Source organism: Triplophysa rosa, linkage group LG5, assembly GCF_024868665.1.
Source record: "Triplophysa rosa linkage group LG5, Trosa_1v2, whole genome shotgun sequence".
NCBI classification, from domain to species: Eukaryota; Metazoa; Chordata; class Actinopteri; order Cypriniformes; family Nemacheilidae; genus Triplophysa; species Triplophysa rosa.
The window spans coordinates 6,077,743-6,098,548 of NC_079894.1; the positions used below are offsets into that span (position 1 = coordinate 6,077,743).

Genomic DNA, 20,806 nt, shown 5'->3' on the forward strand with positions numbered 1-20,806 from the left:
AGTAATAATAAACTATTCCTATCCCACAAGTAAAACACATTTCTCTAATACAGTAAAAAGCTGTATCGCCATAAGTTTATGTCAGGATAAGTGGAAAAATGAATACGGCATAACAGGAAAGGTGGGCATCCCGATCGTAAATTTTAAGAGGCATTATTTTCATTATGTTAGCATTGTGCTTGCTGACATGACAGAACTATGGCAGTGTTCCACATGCGCCATGTATGATTTAAGAGGTAAAACGATTATACATTTCTGAATGGGACTGTATATGTTTACAGGTGAATTATCAGTTGACTATCAGGTGGATTATGCTGAATTGATAAAGATCTTTATCTGAAAACAGTCAAGTCTGGGATAGCTGCTCGCATCATTTTTCATCATTATCATTATCATTATATAATGCTTCTGCTTCATGTATACGACAGACAGTTATTCAGACTAACAGTTAAGTTCACAGAGATATTTTTAATAACAGTGAAGATGTCTCCACTTCCAGAAAGACCTCGTGATTACTTTCAACATTTCTGAAAAAAGAGCCATGTGACAGGATATAATTCTGATTGGGACAATTGAACCGCTTTAAAAAGCGGGTCAGCGTGAGCAATGTGTAGCACAGACTGCACTGAAGATAACCCATGAGCATCACACAGTTTTGGGGATCATGAAGATGAAAATAGTTCGAGTTGTTATTTTGCTTTTATTAGATCTGTCAAACTGCTTGGCACAGTCAGGTGTGTAATTTCTCTCTTTTTTAATCAAACTGAAATTATTGAAATGAATAATTCCTTTTTTTCTAAATACTATTATTGTTAATATTATTAATATTATTTTAAAAAACAGTTACTGTTTAGAAAATTCTAACAAATATTTATATCATTTCCCCAAACTTTGTGCAGTTTTTTATGGTAAATAAAAAATCTTCTTTCCTTATTTTTTTGTGCAGATGGAAACTTTTTAATATATAGCGTGCATTATAACAAATGCTTCACAAACTCTGTGTCTTTCACAAGCCTTTCTTATTGTGACCCACATGCCAAATCACAACAGTTCCGCTGGATTTCAAACGATCGCATTTTGAACATTATCACATCAAAATGCCTGGGTGTGGGTAGTAAGACAGTAGGCAGAACACTTCAGTGGTTAAAGTGTGAAGAAAACAATAAACTGCAGGAGTGGGAATGCATCGGTGATTCATTACTTCGTTTAAAGAATGAATCCCTGTACCTTATTGCAAGTGATAATGGTGTGCCATTCATCTCCAATAACAATGGAACAAGGAGCAAATGGACAATTCATGGAACGCAGAACAGTATTTGTTCTCGGCCCTATGAAGGTACGTGAATTAAGGTGTTGACTGAATTTGGCATGAAGTTCCACTGCTTGTTTTTTAGCTCACTTTGATAAAACATGGTGCTAATAATACCATGATTATGCATTTAATTCTCTGACAGAGAACAAACACAATGATAAGACTGAATGTGCTGTAAGTCAATTTATATGAAAGTGTCCGACAAATGTGTGTTTTTTAGTTACTGTAGGAAGTCTGGCTTGCAAGGACAAAAATTATAACATTTTATGAAAGTATTTAGATTTTTTCCCATTTTTGGTGATACTTTTAAGTCAAAGACCAACCCAGTTTGACCATTTAACATGTTAACCATGATCTATCGTACTGTTGCCTTTCAATTGTCCACTGCATTAATCACGAAAAACAGTCCTGGATGTAATCTGATTTATTGTTTTTGTTCAATTCAGTTTATTGTGCCTTTTTGTGGTTCGAAATGCTTATCAAATGTTAATTCTTAATTTCTCTCTTGCAGAAGTGTACACAATCGATGGAAATGCATTTGGGCGCCCATGCTATTTTCCTTTTAAATTTGAGAACAAATGGTATTCAGATTGTACGAAAGATGGTGCCCAGAGTCAACGTCTATGGTGTTCAGTTGAGTCTAACTACAAAGATAAGCAACTGTGGGGCTACTGTCCAACACCTGACAGTAAGTTTCCTTTTGTCGTGGCAAAATCGATCGCCCAATGTAGAAAGAAATCGTGAAGACCAACGTGCCAGGTTTTTAAGAGTTTCAATCTTTATTTGCTCGAGCAAGCAAAGTGAGACGCACAGAGTTCATCTGAAGATGTCCAACGAATACATATCTGACTCAATCTTTTATACAGTAACCTCAAGGTTTTTTTCACAGTGTTAACCAATCATGCTTCGCCTGACATCACCTTCTACCAATCAGGTTTCACATGATATCACCTTTTTTGTTAGTCCACCCTCTTTCTGAGTCGCCACCATTATATCTTACTCAGGTCTCTACCAGCCACAGTTATATGAACTATGCTTGAACCAACTAATGTCGGCAAAGTGTATGTGTATTTGTAATGTTAAGCAGATGCCTAATAGTGCTGCTTGGTGCTCAACGTGGGGCCCATAACCTTTGACCCATGACGCCCATAGCCTTTGCTATGAGGCTCATAGCCTTTGCTATATCGGAGAAGTGTATGAAACCTATAACTAACTTAAATGTATTATTTCGTATAAGAAACTCAATACTATAATAGAAAAACCACCATACTTTCCCATCTGTCAACGTGATGCCATCTTTATAGAGTATATTAATAATGCTGTTTTTACAGTAAAACATTGCTTCTACATATTCATGGGTAGCTATGTTTTTACAGATACTTTCTGGTCCAAAAATCCTCTGACAAACGTCTATTATCAGCTGAATGATAAGTCGGCCCTGACGTGGCATCAAGCAAGAAAGAGCTGTCAGCAGCAGGGGGCGGAACTACTGAGTGTTTCTGAACCTCACGAACACACCTTTGTGTCAGGTACTGTACAGAGACGCTGTGTATGGGCTGGTTGCACAACTAGCGAATTGAACTGATCATCACTAAGGCCGTTTTTAATCAAATAGAAATAGATTAATGAAGAAATTTAAAAGTTCAAATTAATCCTTTTTTTGTTATTGTTGTTTGTCTGTCAGCGAGGCAGCAGTTCAGAAGACTTTTAACTATGAAGCTTCAGTGTTTAAGAAATAGGCTACTGTACACGTGGTAATGATATGTGTGAGAGATATCTAAAGACGTCTCACTTTTTTAACTGTCTCAAAATATTGACCAGGAATGATTCTGAAGACACAAGATTCACTGTGGACAGGACTGAATAAATTAGACGTGTCCAGTGGATGGCAGTGGAGCAATGGACAGCCTTTACGTTATCTGAAATGGAGCAGTGGTAAGACTGAACAACTCTGAAAAAAAAATGAATGGGAGGAATCATAATGCTTAATGTGGTGCTTTTTAAAATCAGTATCAAAGTTAAAAGGGTTGCATGCGCATTTACTGTTTACTCTAGAAAGTTTGCTACGTTCCATCAGTGTACATTGCATAGAGAAAAACATGCAATGACACCATGTATTTTAAAATATCCTTTTTATTTGATTTATTCATGTATCTATTATTATTATTATTTATTATAATGCATGTAAAGCTGCTTTGCAACAATGAAAATTGTGAAAAGTGCTATATAAATAAAATTGAAAATAAATGTTTATTTCTCACTGGGTTAGCTGAAGAAGCAAACTTTTTGGCAGCATTTTATATTTCTGAGGAAGAATTTGGGGGATTTTGCTGCATAAAAATGCATAAATCTCCATGCAACAATGGACACAAGTTAACAGTGACTTATCACATCCTAGATGTTTCTTTAGTTTGTTGTTCTCAGTACCTAAAACAATTACAATTCAAAAACTAATAATTTCATTCTTTGCCAAAGGATTCCCAACAACACAACCAGACTATAGCTGTGGTGTCCTGCGAACTCAATACAGTTCTGAGTGGACAAATGAGCGTTGTTCAAACAGGCATGGGTACATCTGCCAAAGAGGCCACTCTGTTCCTACTGTCCCACCAGGTGTGGTTTTCATTCACTCCTTTCATTTATAAAACGTTCAAATCATGACTTGTTTTGGTTGCTAGGATTGTTTTCTTTGTGTATGGATAGTGGTGCACACTGGTTTTTGCCAAAGCCCATGGATTCCATATTCAGGCCATTGTTATCTCCTCCATCGCAACAAGAAAACTTGGCTGGAGGCTCGAGGTGCCTGTCTACGGGAAGGAGGAGACCTGCCGAGTGTTCTGAACACGGAGGAGCAAAGCTTTGTCATCACACAACTTGGATACTGTGAGTTTTGAATGTTTGTGACGTTAGACGTTTTGCTGCATGCGTTTGAGAGTCAGTAATCTCAGTCACTGTTCTCAGTAAAGACAGATGAGCTGTGGATTGGTTTCAATGATCGTAAAACTCAAATGCTGTTTGAGTGGAGTGACCAGTCCAGCGTGCCGTTCGCATCATGGGAGGTGGGAGAGCCGAGTCACAACGCTGTTCATGCGGAGGACTGTGTCTTAATGAGAGGAGAGGTAAAATAATGTTCTTCATAAACAGGAACAAAAACCCTGCATAATCTGTGTATCATTTCATAGGTCATTTTGTAGTCTAGATTATTTGTAGTGTTGTTTTGGTTGCTGACCTTTAGCACAATGGCTGTTTCTCCTTTAGGAGGGAAAGTGGGCAGATGAAATTTGTGAGCGCAAACATGGGTTCATCTGTAAGAAGAAAACCAGCTCCACGGCCTCTAATAATGACACTGTTGTGACAAGCCCAGGCTGTAAAACCGTATGTGTTTGTATAGAAATGATCATTACAGAAGTGTGATGGCTCTCCTGTTTTTGCCAAGTGGTTGATGTCCTTAGGGCAACATCATGTTGAGAAATACGTTTACAGTTTATTTTAAGTTTAATCTTCCAACCAGGATTAAGTGCTTCTAGACCATTGTTTTTCACTTATCATTTCCCTCTAATTTTAGGGGTAAGTTATGGTTAGGGTTGGGGTTTGGTGTGGGTTAGGGTTTTATTGCCCTGAGGACATCAACCACTTGGCAAAATCAGGTCGAGCGAAGTGTGATATATTCAATGTATTATGAACACTTTGCGTATGAGCACCACTACAAGATCCAAGTGTTAAAGATGTTAAGAGATGTTTTGTTTTGATTTTTAAAGGGTTGGTCCAGGTATGGGTACTACTGTTACATGGCTGGATCTGAGACAAAGACTTTTGAGGAGGCGAAACAGATGTGTGAAAAAGCTGGCTCTCATCTGGTTGATATTGCATCCAGGTTATAGGAACACAATTGCTTTTTCATTTCAGCATTTGACAATTTTTCATTACATTGACTAAAGCGTTGAACATTAAATCTTGACATAAAGAACTGTAATAATAATTCAACGTAATAATTGAATTAGCAAAAAAAATCATGCATTCCAAGTAATATTAAGCAAACTGCAGTTGGGTTGTTTTGATTTTGAAGTTACAACAACTCAAAAGAAAATACAACTGACTAACACAATGAAACACAATAAATACATGATTTTTTAATTAGTTTTAAAACGGAGTTATCTGTTTTGCAAATAAACTCTTCAGTCATAAATTATTTTAACTAGAAGTGTCTGTAGTAGGTAGTATAAGATAGTATACGTTATTATATAGTATATATTTATACAGTGAGGGAAATAAGTATTTGATCCCCTGCTGATTTTGTAAGTTTGCCTACTTACAAACAAATGAAGGGTCTATAATTTTTATGGTGGGTTTATTTTAACTGATAGACACAGAATATTAAAAAAAATCAGGGGAAAAAAATGTTATATAAAGGTTATAAATTGATTTGCATTTCAGTCAGTGAAATAAGTATTTGATCCCCAAGCAAAACATAACTTTGTACTTTGTGGAGAAACCCTTGTTGGCAAGCACAGAGGTCAGACATTTCTGATAGTTGGTCACCAGGTTTGCACATGTGTCCGGATACATTTAGTCCACTCCTCTGTCAATCTTTAAGGTTTCTTGGCTGTCGCTCAGCAAATTGGAGTTTTAGCCTCCTTCACAGAGGTTCTATAGGACTAGGGTCTAGAGACTGGCTAGGACATTTAATGTGCTTCTCCTTAAGCCACTATTTGGTTGTCTTGGCAATATGTTTTGCGTCTTTGTCATGTTAAAGGCTCATCCATGACCCATCTTCAGTGACCTAGTTAAGGGGAGGAGGTTCTCGTCCAAGATTTTACGGTACATGGGCCCGTCCCTCAGCCCCTCAATGCGGTGAAGTCATCCTGTATACCTGTAGCAGAGAAAAAGCCCTAAAGCAGAATGTTTCCAACACTGTGCTTCTCTGTAGACATGATGTTCTTGGGCTCATAGTCAGCATTTCTCTCCCTCCAAACACAGGAGTCCATTTTGGTCTCACAGCAGTGCCAGCACTTTCGCCAAAGCCTTTTCTGAATCATTTTGATGTTCATTGTCAAACTTAAGACGAGCCAGGCGGGCCTTCTTGGGCAGGAGGACCTTGCGGGTGCTTCAGGATTTCAGTCTACTGTGGCATAGCGTGTTACCAATGTGTTACCAATGTTTTGCTTGCTAACTGTGTTCCCAACTGTCTTGAAATCATTAACAGGCTTCTTCCGTGTAGTTCTGGGCTGATCTTTAACATTTCTCATGATCATCTTTACCCCATTGGGGAAATATTGCAGGGAGCTCCAGAACAAGGGCATTTGATAGTTATTTTGTATATCTTCTATTTCCAAATAATCACACCAACAGTTGTCTCCTTCTCACCAAGCTTCTGTCTGTAGCCTATTCAAGGTTTGTGCAGGTCTCCAATCTTGTCGCTGACATCCTTTAAAACCTATTTGGTCTGGACCATGGTGTTGGAGAGGTTGAACTGGAAGATACAGATTCTGTTGGCAGGCATCTTTTATATACATAACAAGCTGATTTAGGAGTACTTTCTTAAAGTGACAGGACTAATCTGTGGTCCATATAGGCACATAACCAATCTGTGGAGCCAGAATTCTTGCTAGTTGGTAGGGGATCAAATACTTATTTCACTGACTGAAATGCAAATCAATTTATAACCTTTATATAACATTTTTTTCCCCAGATTTTTTTAAATATTCTGTGTCTATCAGTTAAAATAAACCCACCATAAAAATTATAGACCCTTCATTTGTTTGTAAGTAGGCAAACTTACAAAATCAGCAGGGGATCAAATACTTATTTCCCTCACTGTATATAGTAAAAGATAATATATTCTAAATTTAAGAAGCTCAGAATTAAAGAAAGCTGTTTCCAAGATCATTCCTCCATCAAAGACATTAAATACTTCCTATAATCTGCCATTTTTCCCCATTAGGGTTGAAAACGCATTCCTAGTTAGTTTAGTTGGAGCACGACCAGAGAAGTACTTCTGGACCGGGCTGTCCAATCAAAAGGATCTGCACACTTTTGAATGGACCAACACTAAGAAAGTTCCGTTTACTAATTTTAATGCTGGGATGCCAGGTACAGTATAACACTGCACAGTACTATGATTGAAACAAGAATGTTACGCTAGTGTAATCATGTGTGATACATATATTTTTTGTCTAAATAAACAGGAAGGAAACAAGGCTGCGTTACCATGACGACGGGATTGCTTGCTGGACTTTGGGATGTGTTTAGCTGCTCAAATAAGGAAAAATACATCTGCAAACAACCAGCTGAGGGACTGGTTACAACTCAAGCACCACCAAGCACACCTGCTCTAGGCTGTAGTGAAGGTTGGATACCAGTTGGAACTAGAGACATTTGTGTCAAGGTAAAATGACAGTAGACCACAAACATGACAGTAATGTAATTTTGCCAAAAAGAGGATGTAATACAGTGTTCTGGATGGAATGTAAATGTGTAAGAGACAGTGGAGGTATAACAGTACAAAGCCAGGGCTGATTTGATCTGATCTGAATTTTAAAGAGAGGAAGGTCTCTGTCTCATTAGCTTAAAGGTGATAAAAAAGCCATGTGCCTGCATGATGGGTCCTAAGAAAATTGTGTATACAGAGAATAGCAGTGTTCCAAGCATTGATCCTTGAGGAACCCCAGTGATCATATGATTTGGACAACTCCCCTCCCCCCTTTAATACCCTTAAGGGGAATTTAAACCAATAATTTAAAGTTCCCCACCAATTAGAGTGTGGGATTTGGAGGATCTGATGATTAGTTGTGTCAAAAGCTGCAGGTAGATTTAGCAGAATGAGGGCTTAAGAGACTGATAACAGGGTGGTCTCTGATGAATGGTTGCTCTTAAAGCCTAATTACTTGTCATTTTGCTGTAGATGGGAGGAGTGAGAAAGGTCTGTACTGTAGTTGTTTAGAAGCGAAGGATCGAGTGTAGGTTTTTTAGGAGTGGAGTAACCCAAGCCTGCTTAGATGTAGTGGAGAAAGTGCCAGTGAGGAGGGAAAGTAAATAATGTGTGTGAGTGATGGGAGGGAATCACATTGAGGGGGCAGGTAGTAGGGTGACTGGAAGGGAAGTGTTGACATTTCAGCATCAGGAAGTGTAGAGAACGTTGGGAATGTGGCTTTGGGTGGCCTACTGTATGTCTAATGGTTTGTGGTGTTAAGGACTGGCTGCTGATGGTTGTGGTTTTCTTTGTGAAATCTGCAGTCATCAGCTTTTAAAGAGGAAGTGGAGAAGGATGGGGCGGGATTAAGGGTTTTAAGGTTTTGTATGTGTCTGTCCTATTGCCAATCTTGCCAATTTTTTGCATTGTGGACACTGGCAGAAAAGGAGGAGTGTATTGACTGATACAGTACTTACTGAGGTCAGTGGTAATTTTCTCTCCGTTTGTTCACGAAGGACATCAGAGAACCCAGGGTTGGAAGCAGTAGCACGAGCTGGTCTGGAGAAGAAATGGCAAAGGATAGCACATCTGTCACGGTCCCACCGTCTTGTTTATGAAATTCTAGTCGTGTGGTGGGATCGGGGCAGAGTCCTTAGGTTATGTGTGGAGAGAAACATATTGTTGTCCGTTTGACAATAATATACGTTCTCTCCAGTGTCTTGTCATTGGCCACATTCCTCTCGTTTCCTTGTCATCTTCCCCTGAGTGTTTAATTACCCACACCTGCCCCGTGTCATTATCCCTTGTTTGTCTTACCTATATATACCCTCATGTTTCTTTGTCCTGTGTTCGGTCATTGTGTTTGGTGCGTGTGCTATGTGCTGTCTTGTTCTCGTCCAGCGTTAGTATTATTGCCTGTTCCTGTTGTATTGTGAGTCTAGTCAAGTAAGTCTTTTAGTGTTTAGTTATAGTTTGTCAAGTGTTTCTCAGTTTAGTCCAGTTTTAGTCAGTCTATGTTCTGTTTGAGTTGTTTCTTGTTTTCTTGATTTACCCCATCGTGGGTCTTTGTTTTGTGTTTATTTTCTGTTAAATAAAGCTTTCTGTTAACCCCTTCATCCCCGCTGCCTGCAACTGGGTTCTTTCACCTCGATCTTGACAGAATGACCGAACCATTTCAGAACCCAGCGGGCAGCAAAATGGACGGCACGGCGTCGTCCTCGTGGGCTGCCCAAGCCCACTTGCTGCTGGGGTTCCGTCAGGGGAGTTACGGGAACCGGGAGTTCGCCGGGGCATTCTCGACGGTGGCGAGGACGTCTGAGTTTGGCGAGGCGGAGTTGAAGGCGATCTTCAACTGCTGCCTCACTCAGCGCCTCGCCCCGTCGGAGAAGAGGCTGCTGGCTCCCCTTGGGTTCGCGGACATGGTGAGGTTCGTGGCCAACCGGGACGGTCCCGAGGGTGAGGTTCCACTCGGAGCCCTCGCCCCATGGTCGACCGCTCCGGAGGGCCTTGTCCTGGCTGCCCGGGGGGACTCAGTACCCTTCGGCTTGAGTTCCACGGCCCCCGGTTCTCCTGGCGGCGCCTGTGGCGAGTGGGTGAGGTGTGACCCGGGGATGACGTCTGCGGTCTCCACCGACGCAGAACTCCCTCCGGTCCCCATGGTTCTGCCTAAGTTGGCTATGGATCCGGTGGTGCAGAGAAGGAGGGAGAGGCGCAGCGGAGGAGCGTCCAGTCCGGTGCAGCCGGCGTCCAGTCCGGTGGTCCAGCCGGCGTCCAGTCCGGTGATCCAGCCGGCGTCCAGTCCGGTGATCCAGCCGGCGTCCAGTCCGGTGATCCAGCCGGCGTCCAGTCCGGTGATCCAGCCGGCCTTCCAGCCGGCGTCAAGCCATGTCCAGCCGGCCTTCCAGCCGGCGTCAAGCCGGCCTTCCAGCCGGCGTCAAGCCCTGTCCAGCTGGCCCCTGGGAAACTGCCAGGGCCAAGACTGTCCCCCCGAGGACTCCCCCTAAGTCCCCCAGGACTCCGCGCTCTCGAGCAGAGTCCTTAGGTTATGTGTGGAGAGAAACATATTGTTGTCCGTTTGACAATAATATACGTTCTCTCCAGTGTCTTGTCATTGGCCCCATTACTCTCGTTTCCTTGTCAGGGGAAGATGAGTGTTTAATTACCCACACCTGCCCCGTGTCATTATCCCTTGTTTGTCTTACCTATATATACCCTCATGTTTCTTTGTCCTGTGTTCGGTCATTGTGTTTGGTGCGTGTGCTATGTGCTGTCTTGTTCTCGTCCAGCGTTAGTATTATTGCCTGTTCCTGTTGTATTGTGAGTCTAGTCAAGTAAGTCTTTTAGTGTTTAGTTAGTTTGTCAAGTGTTTCTCAGTTTAGTCCAGTTTTAGTCAGTCTATGTTCTGTTTGAGTTGTTTCTTGTTTTCTTGATTTACCCCATCGTGGGTCTTTGTTTTGTGTTTATTTTCTGTTAAATAAAGCTTTCTGTTAACCCCTTCATCCCCGCTGCCTGCAACTGGGTTCTTTCACCTCGATCTTGACAACATCCAGCTTCTAAAAAACGTTATTCAGCTGACCTTAAAGGGATAGTTTACCCAAAATTAAAATTATGTCATAATTTACTCGTCCTCAAGTTGTTTCAAACTCATATATATTTTATTGTTATTGCACAAAGAAAGAAAGCTTTTCTGATTGTAACCAAACAGTCCTGGGTCACTATTGACTACCATAATAGGAAAATAAACTGCTATAGTAGTCCATAGAAGTCCCAAAACTGTTTGGTTTTCCACATTCTTCAAAATGTCTTTTGTGTTCAACAGAACAAAGAAATGTATACAGGTTTGAGGTTGAGTAAATGATATGACATGATTTAAATTTTTGGGTGAAATATCCCTTTATGGGTGGTATTCTAAAATAACATGATGTTGTATAGTAAATGTGACGCTAACAGCATGAAATTCAAAGAAGTGATTAGTGCAAAGTAAAGTTAGATGAGCAAGTCTGATCCCCCACCCCTGCCTAACTGGTAGGGGGTTTGTGAGAAAGAGTAGCTAGACAAGAGCGGAGGTTATAATCAAGTTGTTCAAACCCCTAATCATGCCCTTCGACCTTGACTTTTGGTTATTCGAACAAATTAAATTTGTATTGAATATTACACAATTAGAATATTACACAATTAGAACAGTCCTTCTTTAACAAATTGCTCTCTCTCTTTTGAAGTTTTTTAATGTATATACCTCTCAAATGAAAACTTGGAATGACGCTCTTGACTACTGCCGAGAGCTTGGGGGAGATCTTCTGAGCATCCATCAGGATACTGATATTCCTTGGAAATTAAGGTATTAATATTCACTGTGCCTCATTTTCACAGTGAATCACTCAAAAATGTACCTATTGCACAAAAAGACAACTTAATAACACATCATATATTTGCTTGTAGTGGGCATCCTGCATGGATTGGTTACTCAATCCAGGATCCATCTGTGGGTTATGTGTGGAGTGATGGCTCTGCTGTGAGTAAATCACATCATTTTTTTTGGTGATCACAAATTACTGACCGCAGTATCAAATTGTCAGAATTAGTAAAAAAACTGTTTATACAATGTCCAACTTATGTTTCCTCTAATAGTAATTGACATTATATAACTCAATCATTTATGACAATGAACATGCGAACAAATTGACTTTGATGTCATTTGGATTCTCTGAAATCTACTTCCTTTTAGTCATCCTATCAAAACTGGGCCAGTGATGAACCGAACAATTTAAACAACATGGAGAATTGTGTCGAAATGAGAATATCATGGTGGGACGAAGATGGATTTTGGAACGATATGAATTGTCAAGACAAGAAGGACTGGTATTGTCAAATCCCAAAAGGTATACTGAAAATGTATTTGATCTAATTTAATCTTTATTAGATTATAATAAGTATAACCCCTATTCTCTCTCTTTAGGAAAGACTCCAAATGAAGTGAATGTTACAGAACCAGGTATAAGTCTTCAGTCCCTCATTACAAGGTTTCTTATCTTACACCTTTTCTTTTCTCACTGATTAACAAAATATGTAATGTTTTTATCTTTCAGTTTATAATGTAACTGAGGATGGCTGGATCGAATTCAAAGGGAATCAGTATTTTGTGTCTTACTACCCATCTGTCTCTGCGAATGAAGCACGGATTAAATGCAAAAAAGGGCATGGTGATCTTGTAGTTATCAATGACGAGGAAGAGCGTGTGTTCATCTGGCATCAGGTATGACATACCTTATAGGAGTGTCCAGTACAACTTTACATTGCATTTAATGCGTTGTTCTGTCCGTCACAGGCTAAAGAGATGTACAGGGATGTCATCATTGGTTTGGCTGTTGATCTGGATGGGTCTTACCAGTAAGTTATGAGTATATGTGGTCACTGCTAAAAGCAATAAATGAGAAAATACACAAATCCTTTTCTATCCAGGTGGATGGATGGGTCCCCTGTAGTGTATCAGGCTTGGGAAGAAAATCAGCCCGCCCTGTTAAACAGCGAGGAAAGATGTGTGAAGATGACCCAAACTCAAGGTACATCACATCTGCTGATCGTCCATCACATACAGGACTTCATAAACTATTATCCTAATGTTTATATGCTCTACTTGTAAGTCGCTTTGGATAAAAGCGTCTGCCAAATTAATAAATGTAAATAAATGTCATGTATTATTGTCCGATCAGGATCTACAGAAGTACTGCCCGTGCTCCGGCCATTCTGTGTTTGACAATAGTTTTGTGCAAACGGTGTTATACTTTCTGCAAGCAATGAAACTGCATTGCTATCAGCTCCATTTAACAAGTTTCCAAAACCCATTCCCAACAATTCTGCAGACAGATAATGTGAAAAAATCTGTGATCATGTAAATAGAATTGTGACTTTTTTTAGGACTCTGGGAAACCATCAACTGCGGTGACGAATTGTCATTTGCTTGTAAACGAAGTGAGTCTCCTCCGGTCAATGCCACAGTTGCTCCCACAGAGGAGCCGAAAGGAGGATGTGCTCCTGAATGGAAAAAATTTGAGACAAAGGTGACATTTGTACATTCGATACAATTTTACAATTCATGTATTCTTGGTCACACATGTCATCGGATTAAACTGTGATGCTTCAGCTAACAGAAAAGCACACCAATAATTTGACATTTATTTCATGTTGAATATGAATATGCTGCATAGTTCTGGGTATCATGTAAAAAAAATCTGATTATTTTACATTTACATTTATGCATTTGGCAGACGCTTTTATCCAAAGCGACTTACATTGCGTTGAATTATACATTTGTTTCTGACTATGTGCAATCCTCTGGGATCCAACCCATGACCTTGGGATTGCTAGTGCCATGCTCTAACCCCTGAGCCACAGGAAAGCTTTTTTAAACACAATACTTGTACAACACAATATTTGTAAAATATCTTGATATAAACCATATTTATGACAATCAATGTTCCTAGTGCTACATCATGAGAGACGGCTTGAAAACATGGAAAGACGCAAGAGAATACTGCCGAGAGATGGGTGGAGATTTGGTATCTATTATAAATGAACAACAACAAGGTAAAAGCTTTGTGATACTTCAATCACAGATTCATTTATCATTGCTCAAATTATAACTTTTCTGTCACATTCATTATGTATTGTGCAGTACAACATAACTGGTGGCAATATGTTTAAATAACAACAGTCCTTTCTTTCAAGTTCAAATGTGTTATATATTTAATATACACTGTCAGGGAACAGGTCCAAAAGATGTCACTGGGGTGATACCCTTTCAAAAAGTATGCTTTTGCACCAAGAAGGTTCATACTGGTACTAAATGGTACATATTTGAACCTTTTTAAATGGTACCAGCCCAGTGACAGCTTTTGTACTTTTTGTGTACACTACAGATGGTTTTATCGGATGTAGGCGCCTGGCCCAAACTTAACTTCCAGGTTTGTTTATCGGTCTGGCTAGTGGCTAATAATATACCTATTTATATTTGATAAAATTTTTATTAATATAAGACATTTAATTAAGTTTAGCCAAGTAACGGTTGTTCTACTCGTAACCCAAAATAATACTGACTAGACATACTTTCAATCAGCTAGCTAATGAAATTTTCATTTTTATTTCTTTTGCTTTTTATCGGAGATAATCTGCAAGGACTCTATCCTTTGCGGATGTGTACCAAAAGTACAATTTTGGCTACAAAAGTGCGCAGTAACATTTTTTTATGTTGAAAATGTATATTTCTAATATCTCACTCTTTTTAAAAATCTTGTATCCGAAACCTACTTCATGTAGAAAGTGTTGATTTGTTTAGTTGCTGACCAGGCTGTTGTTGTTGTTGCATATCATGTTTTGTTGTATCATATTCATCTGATTTCTGCAGCCTTTTTGACAACAATGGTCAGTAATAAAACTACAGACTTTTGGATTGGATTCAGCAATTTGGCAAATGGACGGTTCAGGTGGACAGATGGAAGTACTGTGGCATTCACAGAGTGGGCCAAAGGAGAACCAGAAGCCAATCGTGTAAACTACAAATCTTTATATATTGAAAATGATGTTCTCAGCATCACCTCTGCAAATGATTTATATTTTTAAAAAATATTTTCTGTACTATTGCACTTACAGTGGCTTGGATACTCCTGGGATATATATCACTATTCAGATGATCAGGTAATGTGATAATCCACCTAAATGTGATGTGAATTATACCTGAATATGAATGAAAAAAGTGATAAGGGGCCACAATGGGGCATTTCTCATTCAAACAGGAATGTGCTGTTCTTGGACAAGGTTCGGGTACTGGCTTTGGAAAGTGGGTGGCAACGGACTGTAATTCGACTCATGGCTTCATCTGCACCCGTCATGTTGGTGAGTCTACCTTAACGTTGTAGATATCGCCTGTACACAAAAATAAAAGTGCTTCATGATGCCATTGGAGAACCTTTTTTGGTCTAAATGGTTCCATAAAGAACCTTTAACATGCGAAGAACCTTTCTGTTTCGTCTTCAGATTCCAAAAAGGTAAGAAAGAGATGGTTCTTTAAAGACCTATTGACTAAATGGTTCTTTCTGGAACCAAAAATGGTTCTTCTATGCATCGCTGTGAAGAACCTTTTAAACACCTTCATTTTTTAAAAGCGTAGACTTTTTTCCTCATGGCTCTTAAGGCAAAATGTACACTTGAAATAAAAGTAAATCTTTTTGTTTAACCATTTTTTTGACACGTTTAGATCCTGCTCTGACCCCTGTGCCATTCCAATTTCCTGAAACTTATTTCAAGATTGGAAATTCATCGCTTAAAATGATTCAAAGGAATCAAACGTGGAGTGAGGCGAACCGTACCTGTAATGCAGACAGGGCTCATCTGGTCAGCATTCGGAGCTCATTAACACAAGCTTATGCTAAGCTGCAGGTCTTCAGAACCAAGCAGCCCGTGTGGATTGGTCTAAACAGCGTACAGGTACTACTAGAACGTGAGGAAGAGAGAATCACAAACGAACAAACTGTGAATGGTTATGAAATGAATGCAAATGAATACTGAGCATACGATAAAAGTGAACAGTTTTTTGGCCTATCACACGGCAAAAAGAAAACAACCGTGAGGTCATGAACAGCTTCTTAAGCATTAAGCAGAAAAACAGATTGAAACGTAACCTCTCTATATTCTGTATATGTGATATATTCATTATGCACACTGTATTTACATTCATTTACAGACCAGTGGTTACTTTTCATGGTCAAGTAACTGGCACATGAATATGGAGAAATGGGCATTTGGTGAGCCGCAGCAAAACCACCCATGTGTTTACATGGATGTAAATGGACAATGGAGAACAGCTCTCTGCAATGAAACCTTTTACAGTATCTGTGAGCAGTCAACAGGTGAGACTTACATTCACCTTTACTTTTGTGTGAAAAAACGGCTTCTTGATTTATAGGAAGTGATTGCATGACATTTTGTTGTTTTGATTAACATTAAAGTTACAAAGCAATTTATACGGCCTTACCTTATCCATGTATTTCTAATGACCAACTAATATTTTCCGCAGAGATTCCCCCCGCCCCTCCGGTACAGTATCCTGGCCAGTGCCCTGAATCAACAGGTGAAAACCCGCTGAGGTGGATCCCGTTCAGAGACAGTTGCTATGCTTTTATGAATGACTACCAACCGTGGAGCAGAGCCTCGAGAATGTGTCTGACATGGGGTGAGTCTATAGAACAGATTTAACAGTTCACTCAATAATGTGATAAGCCGTTTATTAATGTAATGTTATTCATATTCATGGATTTTCCTATGCATGTCTAGTTGAAGAAAGCATAAAAAATACATATTGACGTTCTTTGCATCAGGTGCATCTCTCGTCAGCATTATGGATGAAGCAGAGCAAAGGTTTTTAGAAAACAACCTCGCCCTGCTTGAAAGTTACAAAGGGTTTTGGATAGGACTGTTCAAGACCTTTAAAGGTAATGCCACGAAATCAATTCTTTATTCTTTTCGTTTTAATTGTAGTAAATATCATAGGGGTAGTGTTGTTGGTTATAGTATATGAACTAACTTTGGATCTACGCAGGACACTGGTTGTGGATAGACGGCAATGTGGTAGATTATACTAACTGGGAAACTGTGGAAAATATGGATGAAGAAGAAATTTTTGACACGTTGTGGGATCCCACCTGCACACATATCTCTACTGAAACTAAAAGATGGAGGAAAATGCATTGCGATCACTCCTACATGTCATTTATCTGCAAAACGGCCAAAGGTAAGTATTGTTAGAGCGGAATTCACAAAAGCGGCTTTCTTTTGATGCTTTGTATTACAAGGCAGACAAGAGCTAGTTGTCCCATGGGGAAAAGGGATATACAGCCACGGAAAGAAATAAGAGACCATTCCAAATTGTCATTTAATCATCATTTTTAGATGTATATGGTCATTCCAGTCTAGTGTCTGTTGAATTTCAACAAAATCAAACCTCAGGAGTGACATAAAGTCATCCAACGGCAATGTGAAAGACTGACAGCATGACAAGACACATGAAAACTGTGATAAAAATCGAGGTTATGGCATAAAAAAATATTATTGAAGTTTTCCTAAATACATGTTCAAATGTTACTGATTTAATTGCTTAAAAGTGAACATGAACTTGTTTTCTTTTGCAGAGTATCTTTTCTGTTATTTTGACCTGTTTCTCCAGTTTTCAGAAACAATATTTTTATTTGAAATTGAGGAGAAATATGGTTAGTTGTTCACAGAATGAAACAAAAATGATTTTACCTAAACACATACCTATAAATAGTAAATTCAGAAAAACTGAGACAATTTTGAAATGATCTCTTCATTTTTTCCGTTTATATAAAATAAAGAAAATCATACAGGTTTGAAATGACACGAGGGCAAATAAATGATGACAAAATGGTCATCTTTAAATTGTATTAAGGACATATTATTCTTTAAAAATTTTAAAACAGATATTCTTCTAAAAAACCATAGGGTGTCAACTACTCGTGGCATATATAGTCACACATGGTCAGTGTTTTAAATGTGAAATGTGGAAATATGTTATCAATTTTATTCTCATTCTAAAGCGAGAACATTTTCATTATATCATCTTTTAATAAAACATTACCCTGTCTGTTGTGTCTGTTCTCCCTGCAGTAATACCTCCAACCATTAAGGCTCCAGTTATAGGTAATATGAGGATGCTATAATATTCATTTATTTAATTCCTATATATAATTCCTTTCCATACTTTTTTCTATTATCATTTTTAAAAGACAATTGTGTAATTATACCCAATTGCATATAAAACCACTGCTGTACAACAGAGATTCTCTTAATCATGAATGCTATTTCTGACTTTCACAGGTCCTGAACCTCATAGGGTTTATACTGGCTTGGCAGTGTTCTTGGCCATCGCAGGGTTCAGTGTATTAGGAGTTCTAGCCTACATTTACATTCACAAAAATCCAAAAACACTGTCTTTACCTACATTTGAAAATCCAATGTATGGTAACATAGGGGGCGCTCTTTTTAGAAGTAAAGATTCCAAGGCATTGATTGATAACATTGAGATAGCTGAATAGACAAGTGCTTCATGCTCTCCGAAACCTGCTTATATAAAAGGTAATGTGCAGTACAGTCAGCTGTTCAATAGCAGAAATGTAACATTTGGTTTTACCTCAAAGGGGTGAATTGTCACGGTAATGGCCAGCTGATATGTGTATCTGCCTATTACATGGCTACTTACCCAAATAAATCCATGAACATGCAGATTGAGTTAATATTATATTATTATGTAGAAACTAAAGAGATTTCCGCGTAATTATCATAGAGCTGGACATAAAAATGCCTTAATATGATTACTATTGTCCTGTATATTTTCCTGTGAAGATATTAGAGCTTTTGTGCAAGTACTCTAAATCTTTAAAGATAGACCTTCATATTCGTTTTTTAGATTTTCAAAGTAAACTGCAACGGTACAAACCCAACAAATTCCAAGTGTGGACTGAGTTTCATCTTTTTGGGTGCAGTGCTGCACAAAGGATGAGATGACGCCCAGCATCTAAAATACAGTATTAATGTTGGACAACAATTGTAGAAAACCTGTATAATTGTATCTGTAATGTCTTGTATAATTCAAAGGAAAATCCCACCATAAAGCAGAGAACTGTCAAAATTACCCATTTATGTGATGTCATGTACTGAATGTATATTCAGAGGAAAAAGAAGTACAATAAATGTTTCAGATTATTATAACTTGACTGAAGGTGAAAACATAGAACTTGATGTGCAAAACACAACAGAAATGGCAAATGTGACATGTGCAGTACTGGTTCAGAAAATAAAGACGATTTACAGCCAGACTGATTGAATATATACAGTAGAAATACATCTATATTACAGTGCAGCAGGAACTGTTCTCAGTTGCATCAGTTCTTATCTACAAAGGCATTTATGAGCTATATACAAATGCATAGAAACAATTTTCAAGCTATAGTATTCTCACAAACTAATGCATAGAGTACTCAGGAAACCTTATCAGAAAATGCAAATAAATGCCATGCTTTCAGAGCAATGTATCAATAACCTGAACAGATCTCAGTGCCTAACATTTCCCTTTTCCCTTGATTTACCACGGTGTTGGAATAAAATGACTTTTCCCCCAAAATCACTGTACTTGTACTTCACACAGGTCAAAACTATGGCTAAAGGCAAAAATAAACATTTGATTATATTTTGATTATAGAGGGGGGTTTAAAAAATAACAGGGTCACAGAAAGATATGAGAAGGCCTCCATTCCAAAACCAAAATACATACAGTTTACATAAGCACAGTTTTATATCTTGAATCAACAATGGAAATGAATTAAACTGTGTTAATAAACAGTAATATTTTGCAATAATTTTGCATGAGCAAAGAAAGGTGTTACAGTGTGGCTTGGGGTTGAATTTTAACTATGTTAAAGGTACTTTGATGCCCTTAACAACTGTAACAGTCAAATCTACTGTGTATATTGTAAATTTAACAGGCTTTTATTTTCTACAAAACTACATCAGAATGCCAAGACCATTCCCACGAAGCCAACAGCAGCACAGAATGTGCTATTCCAACACAGGATATATCACACAACTCAAATTTTGTGGTTATTAAAATAGCCTGCAGACTGTTTCATTGGACGCACGCACCTGGCCCGAAGTTAACTTCCGGTCTGTGTTTTGTTATAACAATTAATTTTATATTTCATTTTTATTCATATTAATTCAATATTAGATTGTATATTAATTGTATTAAATTAAATAAACAGTTGATTGATTCTTTATGGAGATCTACCGGAAGTTAAGTTTGGGCCACAGAACGTTTGTTTATGTTGTTGCCACTGAAACCGTCTATAGAGATCACTTCTGATAATTTTGTAACACAGGTCACAGGAAGTTCACAAATAATAAAAAAAGCAAATTAAAGCCTTATCTCATCTTTCTTAAGAATACACTACACCGCTTTGCGCTTTGTGGTCTGGATGAGCCGACAATTATTGTAGAAAGTCTGCACCAGATTTTGGGCAGTCGAATGGAGAGATTTTGTTTTGTTTCTGTAACCATATACTGTACAAAGTCGGCAAGCGTATGATGCCTGTTGTTTTCAAATCTGTTCAGATTTCAAAAGTCATGTAATGTATCCAAGCATGGAGGGCCACAGTTTGAAATATTACTATGCTAGGGTGCTGCAGATACGGTATGGATATCACAAAAAAAAACATTGACATTAAAAATGAAAGGTCCACAAAGTTGACAAGATAAGTTTGCATATGTGCGTTTCACAAAATCATTGTAAGAAGTATAATAGCAAGCAAGAATGTAATCATTCAGGATTGGGGGATTAAAGGGACACTTCACCCAAAAATGAAAATTCTGTCATCATTTACTCGCCTTCGAGTTGTTCCATCTGTATATATTTTTTTCTTCTGATGAACACAGAGGTAGATATTTGGAAGAATGCTTATAACCAGACAGATTTTGACCCCCATTGACTCCCATAGTAGGAAAAAATACAATGGTAGTCAAAA

At 38.5% G+C, this 20,806-nt stretch overlaps 1 protein-coding gene across 1 annotated transcript; it reads left to right on the plus strand.

Annotated features, from left to right (window-relative positions):
• The first annotated feature begins 600 nt into the window (after positions 1-600).
• Positions 601-20,794, plus strand: mrc1b (mannose receptor, C type 1b). The gene is made up of 31 exons (XM_057333155.1): positions 601-734; positions 947-1,336; positions 1,824-2,000; positions 2,689-2,841; positions 3,134-3,247; positions 3,788-3,925; positions 4,016-4,195; positions 4,274-4,431; positions 4,571-4,687; positions 5,071-5,186; positions 7,254-7,402; positions 7,498-7,697; positions 11,441-11,559; positions 11,661-11,733; positions 11,947-12,100; positions 12,178-12,213; positions 12,308-12,474; positions 12,547-12,608; positions 12,681-12,781; positions 13,137-13,279; positions 13,703-13,805; positions 14,623-14,765; positions 14,868-14,912; positions 15,011-15,110; positions 15,472-15,701; positions 15,958-16,123; positions 16,291-16,446; positions 16,592-16,705; positions 16,813-17,004; positions 17,898-17,930; positions 18,108-20,794. Exons 1-31 carry the CDS (start codon positions 665-667, stop codon positions 18,323-18,325), a joined length of 4,317 nt encoding a protein of 1,438 aa, XP_057189138.1. The 5' UTR covers positions 601-664; the 3' UTR covers positions 18,326-20,794.
• The last annotated feature ends 12 nt before the right edge of the window (positions 20,795-20,806 follow it).